Source organism: Haemorhous mexicanus, chromosome 3 (genome assembly GCF_027477595.1).
Source record: "Haemorhous mexicanus isolate bHaeMex1 chromosome 3, bHaeMex1.pri, whole genome shotgun sequence".
NCBI classification, from domain to species: domain Eukaryota; kingdom Metazoa; phylum Chordata; class Aves; order Passeriformes; family Fringillidae; genus Haemorhous; species Haemorhous mexicanus.
The window spans coordinates 34,704,637-34,718,690 of record NC_082343.1 but is presented as its reverse complement, the minus strand read 5'-3'; the positions used below and the strand labels follow the sequence as shown (position 1 = coordinate 34,718,690).

The 14,054-nt window shown below is 45.7% G+C and overlaps 1 protein-coding gene across 7 annotated transcripts in view; it reads left to right on the top strand.

The window, feature by feature from the left end:
- The first annotated feature begins 12,520 nt into the window (after nt 1-12,520).
- LTBP1 (latent transforming growth factor beta binding protein 1) overlaps nt 12,521-14,054 on the top strand; it is a 189,431-nt gene continuing 187,897 nt past the window's right edge. For 5 of the 7 annotated variants that reach the window (XM_059841319.1, XM_059841318.1, XM_059841316.1 and 2 more), the window contains exons 1-2: nt 12,522-13,453; nt 13,840-13,910. In XM_059841319.1, the coding sequence (XP_059697302.1) occupies nt 12,996-13,453; nt 13,840-13,910 (529 nt within the window). In that variant the 5' untranslated portion in view covers nt 12,522-12,995. Of the gene's footprint in view, nt 13,454-13,839; nt 13,911-14,054 lie in introns of all 7 variants that reach the window. The other 2 variants (XM_059841317.1, XM_059841314.1) reach the window with 1 other exon arrangement.

The window sequence follows — 14,054 nt, the reverse complement described above, 5'->3', positions numbered from 1 at the left end:
ATGTTCTTTGCTGGCTCAAACCTTTCATGGACGAGGTGCAGCGTGTCCCACCTCTTCTTCCCTGAATGTGTTTTCTCACGCTGTCCTGGAAGTTTCTGCTCCTTCCCCTTCTTTTTTCACAGTCTCCCCTTCACGTTCCCTCTGATCCCATGCCACCAACATTTCCGAGGCTGTGTGTCTCTCCCCTCTGTGTTTCTGCTTGTCCTTGTAAGGTGGGAGCAGGCAGTGGTTGGGTGCAGCAGATGTGCTGTGCCCAGGGCTGTGGCAGCAGGCGGTTTTCACACTTCAGGCTGAGCCCCTGCCCCCAAAGCACAACCAGCTGTGCCTGCGAGACACAGGAACCCTGTTGAGCCTTCAGCCCCATAAATGGCTGCACACTTGAAGTCCACTGTGCCTAATTAAATCCTTTTCCAGCACACCGGGGAAAAAACCAAGTAATATCCGACATCCTTTTGCCACCCAAACTGCTGTGTGCGTTAGAAAGTCCAGTGTTGGCCTTGCTTTCCTTGACTTGTCCCCTGTGTAAAATGGGGGTACAGCTGTGCCAGTGTGTTGAAGTCTATAAATGAAAAGTATTGCATAGGTGTGAGGATTATTAGCTGCTTAATAGAACTAGACAGTGTTACAAATGAACCTGATACAATGAGCCACAGCAGTGTCAGCTTAAACCCAGATAAGCTGACAAAAAAGCTGAAAACAGCTAAAGTAAAAGAAAAAAACAAATTGCTGTAGTGTTCCTGTAACTCCATCAAAATTTCTGTCTACCTGAGTCAATTTTTTGGCTCACAGGTTTCAGTGTCTCTTTCAAAAAAAAAAAAAAAGTAATTTTGACATTTAAGGATCTTTTCTTTCTCTTAGAGCCTTACAGAGATTTCCTGACAGGTTAGTACATCCTGTCATACCTTCTGACAGCTGTGTGCTCTAAGTGCCTTAGTCCCACACAGGTGCTTTCCTTGAGTTGGGATGACAAAATCAGTTTTGGAGACCAACAAAGCAGAAGTGTGATTTGCCATCAAGAAATAAGCTTGGAATGAAGCAAAGCACACCAAAACCTTTCTGTTTCACAGCTGCTCACTGAGAGTGGCCATGAGCAGAAGTGACCAGACCATGATCCATATAGAGTAGGGGAAAACTGTGAGGCTAAGCTGGGAAAATGTGGGGTTTTCCAAGTCAGCTTCTCTGGGCTGAGGAGCACCAGGCTGTGTTTGTACAGTGTATCACAACTGCAACCAGCACAGGGAACTGGCTTCTAAGAGGGACAAAGGTGGGGGTTTTTCTCCATTACCTTGCACTGTTGCTTTTTGGTAGAGTCCCCTAACCCCTTTTCCTCTGACTCTGTAACACCTCATAAAACTAAGTGCTTGGTTGACTTGCTGGCTTGTAACAATGAAACTGGTATATGTAACTTAGAGATTTTTCTTAGCCTTTTTTATTTGTTTGTGTTCCACCTGCCACTTCTGAATCCACAGGCTACGAAAGCATTTCCACTGAATTTCAAAGATTTTTCCCTAAGTGTCAGTTGTACCTAAGCTTTAATTTGAAGATTTTTTTTAGAGTATAATGAGTAACAGCTAATTGAGAAATAATACACTGAATACTTTTCTATAGTATCTAGAGAGGTACTATGGTACCAAAAAAAAAATATTGTTGTGATTTTTCCTAAAGAACTTGGAAACAAAACAGTGTAGCCATTGTATTTCAAACATTAGAGCAATTGTTCAGTAAGTGTGGTGCAACCCTAAATTTCTGTGTCAGAACATGGTGCCCGCTCTGTTTCTGTAAATTGTGGTGCTGTGGGCATGCACATGTTTAAACAAGTGCTTTCCTATCTCCAGGTTATCCAGTCATATTTATGTATATGGTTTGGAAAAGCCAGACAGCACTCTAAAGCAATAAAAGGGAACCTAAACCATGTCTTTGGCTTTCACACCATTGTAATTTTAAAACAAAGCAAAACCTGTTATGGGGCTTTGATTTTTCCTCTAAGTACATTAGCATGTCTTATATAAAAATCCTAATGAATTTTTTTTTGTATACCATAAAACATATAGGTAGAAAAAAGACCTAGTAAAACAAAGAGATAAACAGAGAATGATTAATTGTCTGCAGTTGAAAGTGTTTTGTGCCATAGTTTCTGCTACTTCAGCATGCTCGTAATCCTGTAACTTCAAACATCTTTAAATTACAGGTTTATGCAGCCAGAATATTGGTGTAACTCCTTTTGGACTCAACAGGCTACATAGTGGCTTAACCTGCTACTGAAGGTCAGGAGAATATCATTCATCTTTGACAATGCCTGTACATCACCAGCTACACTTCTGGAGATATCCTGGAAAGTGAAACTGTGAGAACATCCCAAGCAGTTCAGTGGGATTATTATCTTTGACAAGATTCTCTTGACAACACACAAACCTTTGTGCATGCATCACCATAATAACCAATAAAAATCAAAACTCCCCCTTGGGACAGCTCTGCTTGCTGTGCACAGTATTTCAGATGGGTTGGCAATATGAGGATTCAGCACTACAGTGAAAACTAACTCATGGTTTCTCACCCACATTTTCAGTTTAAGCATTCTCTGTTACTTTGAAGCGTTATTTTCTTACTTTTGAAGAAAGGTTTCTCATGTAGCCTGCTGAAATAACACCTAGGTCTGGAAGATGCTAATCATTGTACTGTACATCCCTCTTTGGATAAAACAGGTTATTCCCCAAGTCAGTGTTTCTGGTTTAGTAAGTGACAAAAGTAAAAACATTTTCTTATTTATAGTTCTTGCTGGAATCGTGCTGTGGAAGCAATGGTTGTGTGTAATAGTTAAGACAATTGTTAAGACTATGCAAGACTAGTTGATGATAGGATCAGACAGTACACTCAGAGCATTAGGTTTTCCCCAATATAAGAACCTTTATTCAAATTAGAAGTGGGCTTTAGCAGGCAGTGCTCGCCCTTGAAACCAGGTTCTGTGTCCTCCAGCACACTGCTGTGGTTTATGTCTAAGCCTTGTACACTGGAGTGCTGTGAGGAATGACCACATGCCACAAGCATAATTTCCTGATGGAGACATGATCAGAAAGTATAAGAAAAGAAGAGCATTTCCCTGACTGAAAAACATTAAGAAGATTAATGGCTGCTTTAGAAAGAATCAATGTGAGAAGGTAAGCATGTTGTTTTGATTAGAGAGCCAGACCTAGGAAAAACAGCAAGAAGAGTAAGAGAGTGAAGAAAACTGCAGAAGGAAAGGAGAAGAAATTTTGGGTTGTTACTGCAGAGGGCTTTTATTCTCATTAGTTTTAGGGCTTAGTATTGTTTTCAGCTATGAAGGGTAATTTAGATTATGCTGATCTTATATCACTGAGACAAGGAGCTGGACAGATTCTGCAGAACAGAAGTGTGTGACTCATGGAAAGAGTAGCTAGTGAAGAACTTGCTCAACTTGAACTCTTGCTTATAGGGATTTTATTTACCCCTGGGGGAGGGTGAAGTTTTCCAGCTTGGCATAGAGCTAAACTACTTTACCAGTGAGAGAGAACTTGAAGCCTCATTTGCTGAGAAGATAAGCTTTCATGATACAGGCTAACATGTACTGAAGATGATTGCACAGTCAGAAAGGAAAAAGATGCTTTAAAGCATGGGGATTTTTAGCTGTGAAAATTAGCTAATGAAGTTTTCAACACATACACCTAACTAGATGATCACATTAACTCTTTTTCATTCAATACACAAGACAGACCATCAAACATTTATTTACAGCAGGCACACTTAACAAAAAAGGAGAAATTCTCCCTGCTTTGAGGATCCCTAGAAGCTCTTCCAACAATATGATACCCATATTCTCCTTCACAAAATGCCCCTTAGAGAATTCACTCAAAACCATTTTATTATTTTTATTTGTAATGTGAATAATAAGCTACCTGTCTAGTGACATCAATATGGGTACTTGAAAAAAATTAGCTGTGGAAGCATTTGGAAAGGGTTATATGCAAGAAAATTATTTACTAAAGAGCTTTGTTTAGTTTAAAGGCAAATTCTGCCTCAGCTCATCTGTACAAACAAGTTCTAAAAGAAAGGAGAACCCCCCCAGACACCACTTCCCTGATGTGCTGATCAGAGCTCTTAATAGCAACCTAAAATATGCATAAGTTAAGAAAACTCCCCAGTTTCTCCAGAACAGGGTAGAACTTAATCCTCAGGCACAGCCTGCCTGAAAAGTTGGAGATGACAGAGACAAGATGAGATTTGGATGCAGGGTCAAAACAAACATTTTTATAGGTGGGTTGTAACTATGAATCCTCTTTTTTTTTTTTTTTTTCTTTACAAACCTTACATCAAATTGTGAGGAAATACTGAAGCTGCTTTTGTTAATATTTTGTTCAGCATAACTGTTTGTAAAAAGACTTTGTTCTACCGAATTGTATTGTCAGGTAACTGAGATCCTCTCTGCAATAAAAATGAATCCTAAATTCTTTCAGAGGGAAAAGGCCCACCTCATTTTAAGACTAAGAAAGCCTAAGAAAAGGTAGCAGGTGTGAAAATTCAATTTATTAGCCCAATCTTTGAGAAGAGCTAAATCAATTAGTATAAATCTATTCTAGTCTTTGAAAGATACATGATAGTAGATGACAAGAGAAGACTGAAGAGCTGTACAATTTTGGCTTGGAAAAGCTGCTTTAAATGCTGCAACACTGAAGATGAAAATGTCATAGTACTTGATAAGCTGAACTGTAAAGAATCACAAGAGATTCCTGCAGACCCTAAAAATGTTATGTATTGTATCTTTCACAAAACTGGCAAACACTCAAAAAAACTACTGGTGGTTTTGCCAGTCAGCACCAAAAACTTACATATGGCCTTTGTTCAGGTTTTCTGACTGGAGAGGCTTTCTCTCAATTTAAATTGTTGACAGTCATAATTTCTGATTTTCATAATTGCAGTTGCCTTTAAATCAACTCTGGAAATCATCAAACTTACAGTCCTGGAGCAGAATCCTGATCCTTGTCAGCCATGGCTACAACCCTACAGTAAATGAAGGGCAACAAAGGTTGGTTCAGCTTTGAAGGAGTGAAGGTACTACTTGATTTTAGGTCAGTGATGGGACATCAATCTGCTTTGAACAGGAACAGATGAGAAGCTTCTGTGCAGAGGTAGATCATTCCTTTTGTGTTCAGATTACTTCTTTTCAGTTCAAGATTGTATGTACATTATAGGTCAAAACTGTGGTCCTTGAAAATTCTACACTTTGTTTTGGAAGAAAAGAACAGGAATCTGCTTCCTTTGCTTTTTTCTTTTTTTCATAAAATTTTAAACTGTAATATGAACAAAACACTAGGATCCTGAATCTAGAGAATTTGAAAATTTTGTGTGCTGCTGGCTAAAAGTCAACACAACCAAAATGAGAAAAAGAGGCTGCGTGAGTTGAAACTTCATGCTGCAAATGCCTGCTTTCTTGGATGACCCTGTTCTGGACAGATAATTATTCTTCTCTTTACAGCCCACCTACATGTGACTCACAGACAGGCTCTTTAGCACTGAGGCACATCCTTCAGACCTTTTTTTCTCTGGAATGCTGATGTGCAGAGCTGAAAGACTCCCTGCCTGCTGCTCGTGTGTGCCGGGCGTGATGCGCTGTTGCCCCGCAGATGTGCGCGTTCTAACGAAGCAGCTGTGCAGCCGCGGGGCCCGCCTGCTGCTGTGCGCTGAAGGCTCTGCCGGGACACGGAGACAGCGCCGGCCGGAGCCCCGCCGGGAGGGAGGGACTGGAGGCTCGGGCTGCCCCTCGGGTGGCTCCGGTGCCAGCAGAGGAGCTGCGGTTCGTGACTCAGGGGCACGGCGGTGTGGCCGTGCTGGGCACGGAGCACAAGCCCTCTGCTGTTTAGGTGCATCTGCTGCTGCTGCTGCTGCTGCTACTTTAGGGAAGCATGGTGAATTACAATGGCAGGTTTGAAACAGTCTGACGGTCATAGAGATTTTTTAAAAATACAGCTGTTAAGGGAGGATAAAAAATTATTATTTTCATAAAATAATCATTTTGGAATTATTATGTTCATAAAATAATCATTTTGGAATAGTGCCTTTTCTTTTTTTCTTAGGCTCAGGTGAACACTGCAAAACTGACTATAACCTGAGAAGGATTCTAGTCAAGTAGTCACTCACATCACTTTGATCTGGCTAATTAGAGACCACGTTTGGATTATCTGGTGCAGTCAGCCCCTACCTCCTTGGCTAAGCCACTTTGCTACAAGGCCAGACTGAATTTGTATTTTCTCAATGCAGGTGCTGGGCTGGTGTGTCTCTCTACAGTACCGCTATGTTACAACCTGCCTGGTGGCGAGATCAGTTCATGCTGTGCCTGGCGTCATCTCTAAGCCCAGGTGTTAAGCCTTTTCCTGAGGTCTGCTCATCCCATCCAACTCTTCCAGTCCTCAGTCTCCTCACCTGTAGCCTACACCAGGAAGTTTTCTACATTATTACCCTGCAGGCTTGCTTCTTGAAACTGGTTTCTGACCCAGATGGGCGGCAGCTGGGCCTGTTTCCACCTGAGGCTGCTTGTTAGCCATGATGCCACACCTCATCACAAATGCTAATAGTAATTAAGGGTGAATTAAGGGTGGAGGGGATCCTCAAAGGTCCTCCTGCTCAGACCAGGGTCAGTGTTCAAGCATGCTGATGCAAAACACAGACACGCTACAGTCTGACATTAAACATCTCTGCAGACACATTTTGCTATTGGAGGAAAAGTGATGGAAATGAAAGTCCAGCATTTTATTACCTACCGACTTTAAAAAATGAAAAACAAAAAGAAAAGAAATGAAAAAAAAAAAAAAGCAGCTTGTAATTTTCATTTTGTCATCTTAGTCCACAAGCCTTGAAGGAGCAGCAGACAGAGAACCTATACACGGTCTCCCAGCCTCTAACATTGGTGTTCTGGGAGCTGCTCCAAGTGCATCATGAGAAGTAGTATTCTGCCCTTTTTTTAATTCAGAGAGCCAGGATCTGCTGCTCCATGTGCCCAGCTGGTTTTTAAACAATTTTTTTACCCTGACAGTCAAGCTCAGGTGCTAAGCAGGGCTGGGTTCCTGTCTCTGTGACATGCAAAGCAAGGTTAAACTGGACAGTAGACAGCCAAGCTGTCCACCCAACTTCATCCTAGGTGTCAGAGGGGGAGATCAAACAGACAAGGCTCTGAAAACATCACCTTTCAGGTTATTCAGCAGCTGCTGCAGGGGTAATCGTGGCTGGTGTTCCCACGAGCCACAGCTCCTCTTCCTATAGTTTCATACTGCTTCTGTCTGCCTCACTTCCACTTCCACTGATCTGCTGGTCTGCCTAGGTTATGTACAATTATGAAAACATGAAGACATTCTTCAATGCTAATTGCAGTCAGAAGCAACTCTATTTTACACAGACTCTTTTTCCTTCAGCTTTCAAAAGTGCGAGCAGCACACGGTGCAACACTGAAAAATCAGGGTCCATTGCTGAAGTTCATTTTTGTAGAGATTAGTATTCTTGGAATATGACATAGTCATACTGTGAGAGTTCTCAAATATTAGTTATAATATTTACTTTGCTTTTGTGAATAATATGTTAGTTTGAACATGTCTTCTCCTAAGGTAAAGTGAAATAATTTTATGTATTTTCTTATTTTTGTGGTCCTTTCCACCTAATTTCCTCTGCAGTTTATTTATTTTCAGTGTACATAGGATTGTACAAAGAAACAAACAATTGTAAGGAATAGTGTAATAAAAAAGTTCTATAGATATTTTAATTATTTTGTACACAAGATATATTTATTTCCTTGAGGGGAAGAATAATTGCAGCAGCACAGTGTGGATATTTTCATAACTTGAAAAAAAATCTTGTATTTCTGAATCAGTTATTTTCCATATGTGAGAATGACTGTGAAACTGCCAAATATTCCAGAAGGGATTTCTGCTAGTTTGGTAAAATTGAATTTAAGACTATACAAATCCACACAGCTATTGTCAGTAACTTATAAAGGAACCTACTCCTACTTGCCTTAAGTGTGTATTTTGTTGGATATGGTGGTGGTCAGTGGTGACAGGCTGGCATCAGACTTTTGCAAAAAAGGATCTAACTTTCAGTGTGACTTAATGCAAGGGAAAAAAAAAAGTCCCTATTGCAATCTTTTTTGGTAGTAGAGTGGGAATGATGACCCCCCTAGCCCCTCTATCATGACTTTGTTTTCTTTTCCCATCCAGACTTGTGGCTCTGGAATACCTGCATGCTAATCTGTCTGCTTCAGAAACTGAGTGCCACACAGGATCTGTACCGCTCCAAGGTGTGAATTCATGTCATGGACCAAGCTCATCATAAAAGTTCCTTGGCCCCTGAAGAGCTAGACTGCTTCAGGACCCTGTGACTGCAGTCAGAAGAGCCAGCAGGATTTGTCACCTGGGCTGTGTGTACAGTGCCTAATGCAGCAGTCCCTGATTGCAGTGCTGGGGGAGTGTGGCCTGAGGAGATGATGAGTTCTTTCAGAGAAGGTGTTTGGGAAAGCACATCCACGCATCTTGGATTCAGCAAATCCAGCAAGGGGGAGGCTAAAGGTCGGTTACCCAAGGTAACCTAGTGTGAGTCTGGGATGTGCAAAGTGCAGTCATTAGAGACCTCCAAATCACAAGGAAGGTCACCAGTAGTGAATGGGTACAGCAAAGCTCAGCTGCTTCCTTCCAAAGCCTCCCACATCCATCCAGGCCTAGTCTGAATATCTGAGTTCCTTGGAAGTAAGTGCCTACATGAATAGAGTGAGCAGGACTGAAACATTGTCCTTTTCTGAAACATTATTAATGATGTTTATACTGTGGTAACAGTCAGGAACAGTTGAGGCTTCAGGATATTAGACAAACTGTAGAGTAATTGCAGTTTCTGCCTGAAGGAACAAACAACAATCAGGGTTGGAAGGTACAATTCTGTTTGAAAAATAGCATGCAGAAATTATATCTACATGGTCTTCCTCTGCAAATCACATTCAGAGTCATGTGTGACTTACTTTAGTGACATAATAAACACCAATTACTTCTTTTTCCTTCTCTGATGACAGTTAGACTAAGCTGTTTTCTTTTGTTCAAAAGAAATACTCTCCACATTAGAGTCATGTTACCTGTACAGAGCTATGGCTAAAGTGTAATTTAGACTGCAAAATACAGGACTTTTTTTTCAGATAATTGTATAGTACAGAAAAGGAAAAGAGCAAATACAGGTCTCCAGCTGATTCTCAGCTTACAAGAAATTATAGACTACTTTTCCTCCTTTAGCTCAAAAGAAGTTTAAAGTAATATTACTCAAGCTAATGGAGGTACAGTACTGTAAAAGTTTTCTTAAATAGCCAAAATTGAGGCTAAATACAGCATTTAGCCTTGTCAAACTCTAATGTTAAATGTGAGCTTCCAACCCAGCTCTGCTTACAAGCCAAGACTTGCTGATCTACGAGATCACCATGGCCACTTACTGATGCCCTAGCTGGACACATCCGGCATTGCTGATCATTCAACTTACTGCCTGGCTAATGTGGACATGGAGTCACAGGGACATGTGGTGGCACTGTGGTGCTTATTGCTGGCTCAGCGATCACCTGTGCTCACTCAGATGGCTTCACCCTCAGCAAAACACAGAGCACATCCTCACTGAAGCATCCTGCAAAGGCCCCTGCACTGCCCTTCGAGCCAATGCACCAAACACATCCTCCCTGAGACAGGGCAGCAGCTGTTTGATGAAAAGAACAGTGGAGGTCTGAGTGCTGCCAGATTTGACAGCTCAAAAACTATTGTCCTTCCTCATTCAACTCAAGGGACTGGCCCCAAAGTTACAAGACTTGAGCAAAAACATATATGGCAGCTTAGTTCTTCTTTTGGTTTGACTAATGCTATTTTGGTTCTTCTTATAGATACTCACACTCTCAAACTGGCTTCTCCCCTGTCCATTAAGCCTTCAAACCTTAAGGCAGTCATGCCATCTCATCAGGGCAGCACTTCTGCCTCCTGGATCTGTCCTGCTCCCAGTCCTCCAGCCAGCTCTGACCTTCTCAGCCTCACCCTTACAGCAGAGCATCCAGAGGTCTGCCCCTCTGGTGGGTGGTGTACAGACTTAGGAACTTTATGTTCCTTATGTCCACCCTTTAGTCACAAACCACAGGGGACAAGAACAGAAACAGTGCAAACTGCTTTCCCAACTCTTCTTCAAAGAGGGCTGTTCCTGAAAGGTGGTGTGAGATATTAATTCCTGTTTGTCACTGCTTACTCAAGTCAGTGTCTTTTCCACAGGAGCTGGGCAGGCAGCCAGGGCAGGTTTCCCACAAGCAGTGACACCATTTACTAAAGAATCCTCAGAACTTTAGTAGTCACCTGGCTTGATTTTAAAAGGCCAGCATCTGGCTGATGCTGATCTGTGTTGGATGAACTTCTTGTCCTTTGGAAGCAGAAACTTCTACATGTGAAGAAATGTTGAGCTGAGATTTAGTCAGCAGTGGTGGTTCACTGAAGTCCTCTTTTAGCTGTTAAAACTTAATGCAGCCAACCTGATGTGTTACTGCAGCCAAACCTGACATCCAAGACCTTGTGGAGAAGGAGGGGGAGGGAGAGAGGAAGCAAAACCAGATAGCAGACAAACCAAAAAGTGTGGATTTCCTTGCTAGAGGGGAGAAAAAAAAAAAAGACACCACTGAAAATCAGATCTGCCATATAAATTTGTGCAGAGTGCTTGACCTCTAGCAATTAATTTCAGATAATACTAAATGTTTTTTCAAGAATGGTTTTTTACCTCAGTGATTCTATGCAAGGCATCCACCTTTGTGGCTATATTTCCCTTGAGGTTCCTTACCATTTGCTGTTCAGTAGCCAGTAATACACCACATTTGCCCCCTGCTTGACATGACTTAAACCTCACATTTCTTAAAAGCAACTGGCTTCTGCTGTGGAATGATGCAGTTTTTGCCCTCTGTTCAACAAACCCAGCCACACACAGAGTTGTGATCTCATTCTGGAAAACTTCTGAAGGACAGTGGCCTTGTGCAGAGCAACAATCCTGAGTACCACGTCAGTTTCTCACCACTTACTCAGTCCTCACCTCCCCACACTGGTTTCAAGGTGTTTTTCTGTTCCCTAAACACTGTAAAAACAGTTAGCATAGTTGGGATTCACAATAATTAGCTTTTGGAAGGCTGAGCAGTTCACTTGCTGGGAATGTCTTCCAAGTTAAAAAGACAATAGATGTACATGTTTGCTATGAGAAGAGACAGTGGTCTCACAGTTATCTTCCCTGCTAACTTCAACCTGGGGCTTGGAAACTTTTAGGGTTTATCTCAGTTTTTCTCTGAAGCACCACAGAGTTTCATTCTCATTTAACCCACTGTGTTTAGAATACCTAAGTACTTGTGGCATTTTCTTTTCAAACACTGGGTTTCAACTCAGACCATTGGAAGCACAGGAGCAGAAGCCTTTAACATTGATGTGGATCCCTTACACTGTGACTATAGCAAGCTCCAAACTCTCATCTATTTAAAACATCTATTTATTTTTGAGCAGTTTTAAATAGATGAGAACTCAAGAGGAAGGGACCGTTGTGCTCTCAACACTGGCTTTTGCCTAGAATCGAGTCCACGTAAAACCCTCCTGCTCCCCTTGCCGGCGGTGTAGCTGTGCCAAGAGCATTTAAGAGCAAAATCTCGTCACTTTGGAGCCGGGGTCAGTGTCCTTAAAGCTTTGGAAAAGAGCAGAGGAGAACCCTGGGAGGAGGACCTGAATTCCAAGCTATTGGATTTACAAACTGATTCTCCACAAAGTTTCTTGGAAAGAACTCGGACATATCAGCTTCTGAGTATTTTAAAAGATGTACCTTCGGGTTACTTTGTGAACTTTGTTTTTTTTGTTTACAGCGCTAAAGGGTGAGATTAGTGAAGACACACTGGAGAAAAACGTGGGCAGTTTTGCTTATACCTTAATTACGAGTATACAGTTGTGGTTTGCATTTCATTCTTTAATAATACATACTGCTTTATGAACATAAAGAAAAACAAGGAACAATACAGTCCCTCCTAATTCTGCTAAGATTTCTGCTAAGAGCAACCTCTGGCTCTCATCAGGCTGAGACGGAGGGATGTGCTTACCTTTAACGCGTGTAAGCGCTTTCATCGAGTCCCCACCTAGAGAGTGAAGCACGTCTATTACGCTTTTGGGGCTTTAAAGCCTCACCTCCATTGAAATACAACAGAAAGGTTCAGCTGTTGCCGAAGTACAGGTACGCTGCCCCAGCAGCTCGGGCGGCTGTGCGGGCCGGGTCCCGAGCAGTCGGTAGGTCGGCACCCGCGGCTTCGAGCAGGTATTTCCGAGGCTCGCTCAGCGAGCTCCGGACCCCGCGGCCGCCCCCTCCCCTCCCGCGGTCACCTGGCCCGGCCGGGCCCCCTCCCCGGCCCGGGAGCGCCCCTGACGTCACGGCGGCCCCAGATTGGCTGCGCGGGGCCGGCACCGGGGCAGGGGCACCCTCCGCCCGCCCCCTCCCCTCCGCACACGCTCACTCGCGGAGAAACTCTTAAAGAGGGGCTTGGGAACAGCTCGCACCGGCTCCAGAGCCGTTCCTTACGCACGCAGGCAGACCCCTGGCAGCTCCGGCACCGAGACATCTGCTCTCTATTGCGACCACCCCCCCCTCCAGCAAACACCCTTCCCCTGCTGCTCCTCCTCCCTTTCCCGCTCCGGCTCGCAGCTCGGCTCGCACCCGCCGCTTCCTTTCTTCCAACGATGTTTTCCTGCTCTACGGGGCGAAGTGTTTGCTGAACTTTCCTAACAGTTTGGGGGGCGGGCGGGAGGATCCTGAGGCTTTTTTCCTCCTCCGCCCCGCCCGGAGCAGGTTGGGGGGCAGCGAGCGGAGGAGGGATCCGCGCCCCGGGCGCAGGTCGCACGCACACCCGCGTCCTTTGGCGGAGAGGAAACCCTTGTGCCACGGCTCCGCGAAGTTCGCCGGCTGTAGGGGCTCCCGCTGTGGAAATGGGTCGGATCAGATGGGGCTTCCTCCTCCTCCTCGCTGCCTGTGCGCTTTTGTCACCAGGACTCGCGGCTTCCGAAAAGGGCAGGCTAAGGAGGATCACGTACGTCCTGCAGCCCGGCCGGGGGAGCTCCTCTGGCAGCCGGCAGCAGCGCCCGACCCTCCTCGGGGGGGAGCAGCAGCAGCAGCAGCGCACGTTCAATGTGCAGCTGAACACGCGCTACGGCGGCGGCGGCGGCTCCCCGGAGCGGACCCGGCGGATGAGCAAGCCGGGCAGCGCCGCCGTCCAGCTCCGCTTGGGCCCCGCCGGCCAGGTCCACCCCAACTCCGCCGCTCACGCCTCCTCCTTCGCCAAGCCGGCCCGCTTCAGCCCGCGGCTCAAGGCGCCGCCGGGCCCCCACGGCAACAGCAGCGCCGCCCTGCCCCTCCGCCAGAAGCACCAGCTGCCGCCGCTGCCGGGGTAAGGCGCCCTCCCGTCCCGCACGTCCCCGCTCCACCACCGCAGCTCCCGACCACTGCCAGCATCCCCGTCGCGGCCGCTGTCGCCCCCTCGGGCGCGGGGAGAGGGCGGGGGGCTGTCCCGGGCTCCGGGGCACCGCGGCGTTACCTGCCCGGCCCGGCGCGCCCGGAACACCCGCGGCGCGTGAGGCCGGGCGCGGGGCCAGCTCCCCCCGTGCCGGCAGCCCGCGGCGGCCCCGCGCCCGGCGTGAGGCGTCGAGTTCCGTCGGGAGGGTTCATCCTTCCCGCCTTTTGTCTCCCCGGCCCAGCGCCCGCCCCGCGGCCCGGCTCGGGATGGGGAGCGGGAGTGCCCCGCCGGACACTGGTCCTTGTTTGCTGTTCCCGCAGGGTCAATGTGTGCGGGGGGCAGTGCTGCCACGGCTGGAGCAAGGCCACGGGCTCCCAGCGGTGCATCAAACGTGAGTAGCCGTGCGGTCGGGGAGGGACGTGTGGTAGGAGATGTGGTGGGACCCGAGGGGACCGGGCTGGCACCTGGCGAGGTGGTGGGTGCTGGGATCGTCTGTGGGCAAAGAGGTGCTGGCTGAGCTACAGAACCCACGGGA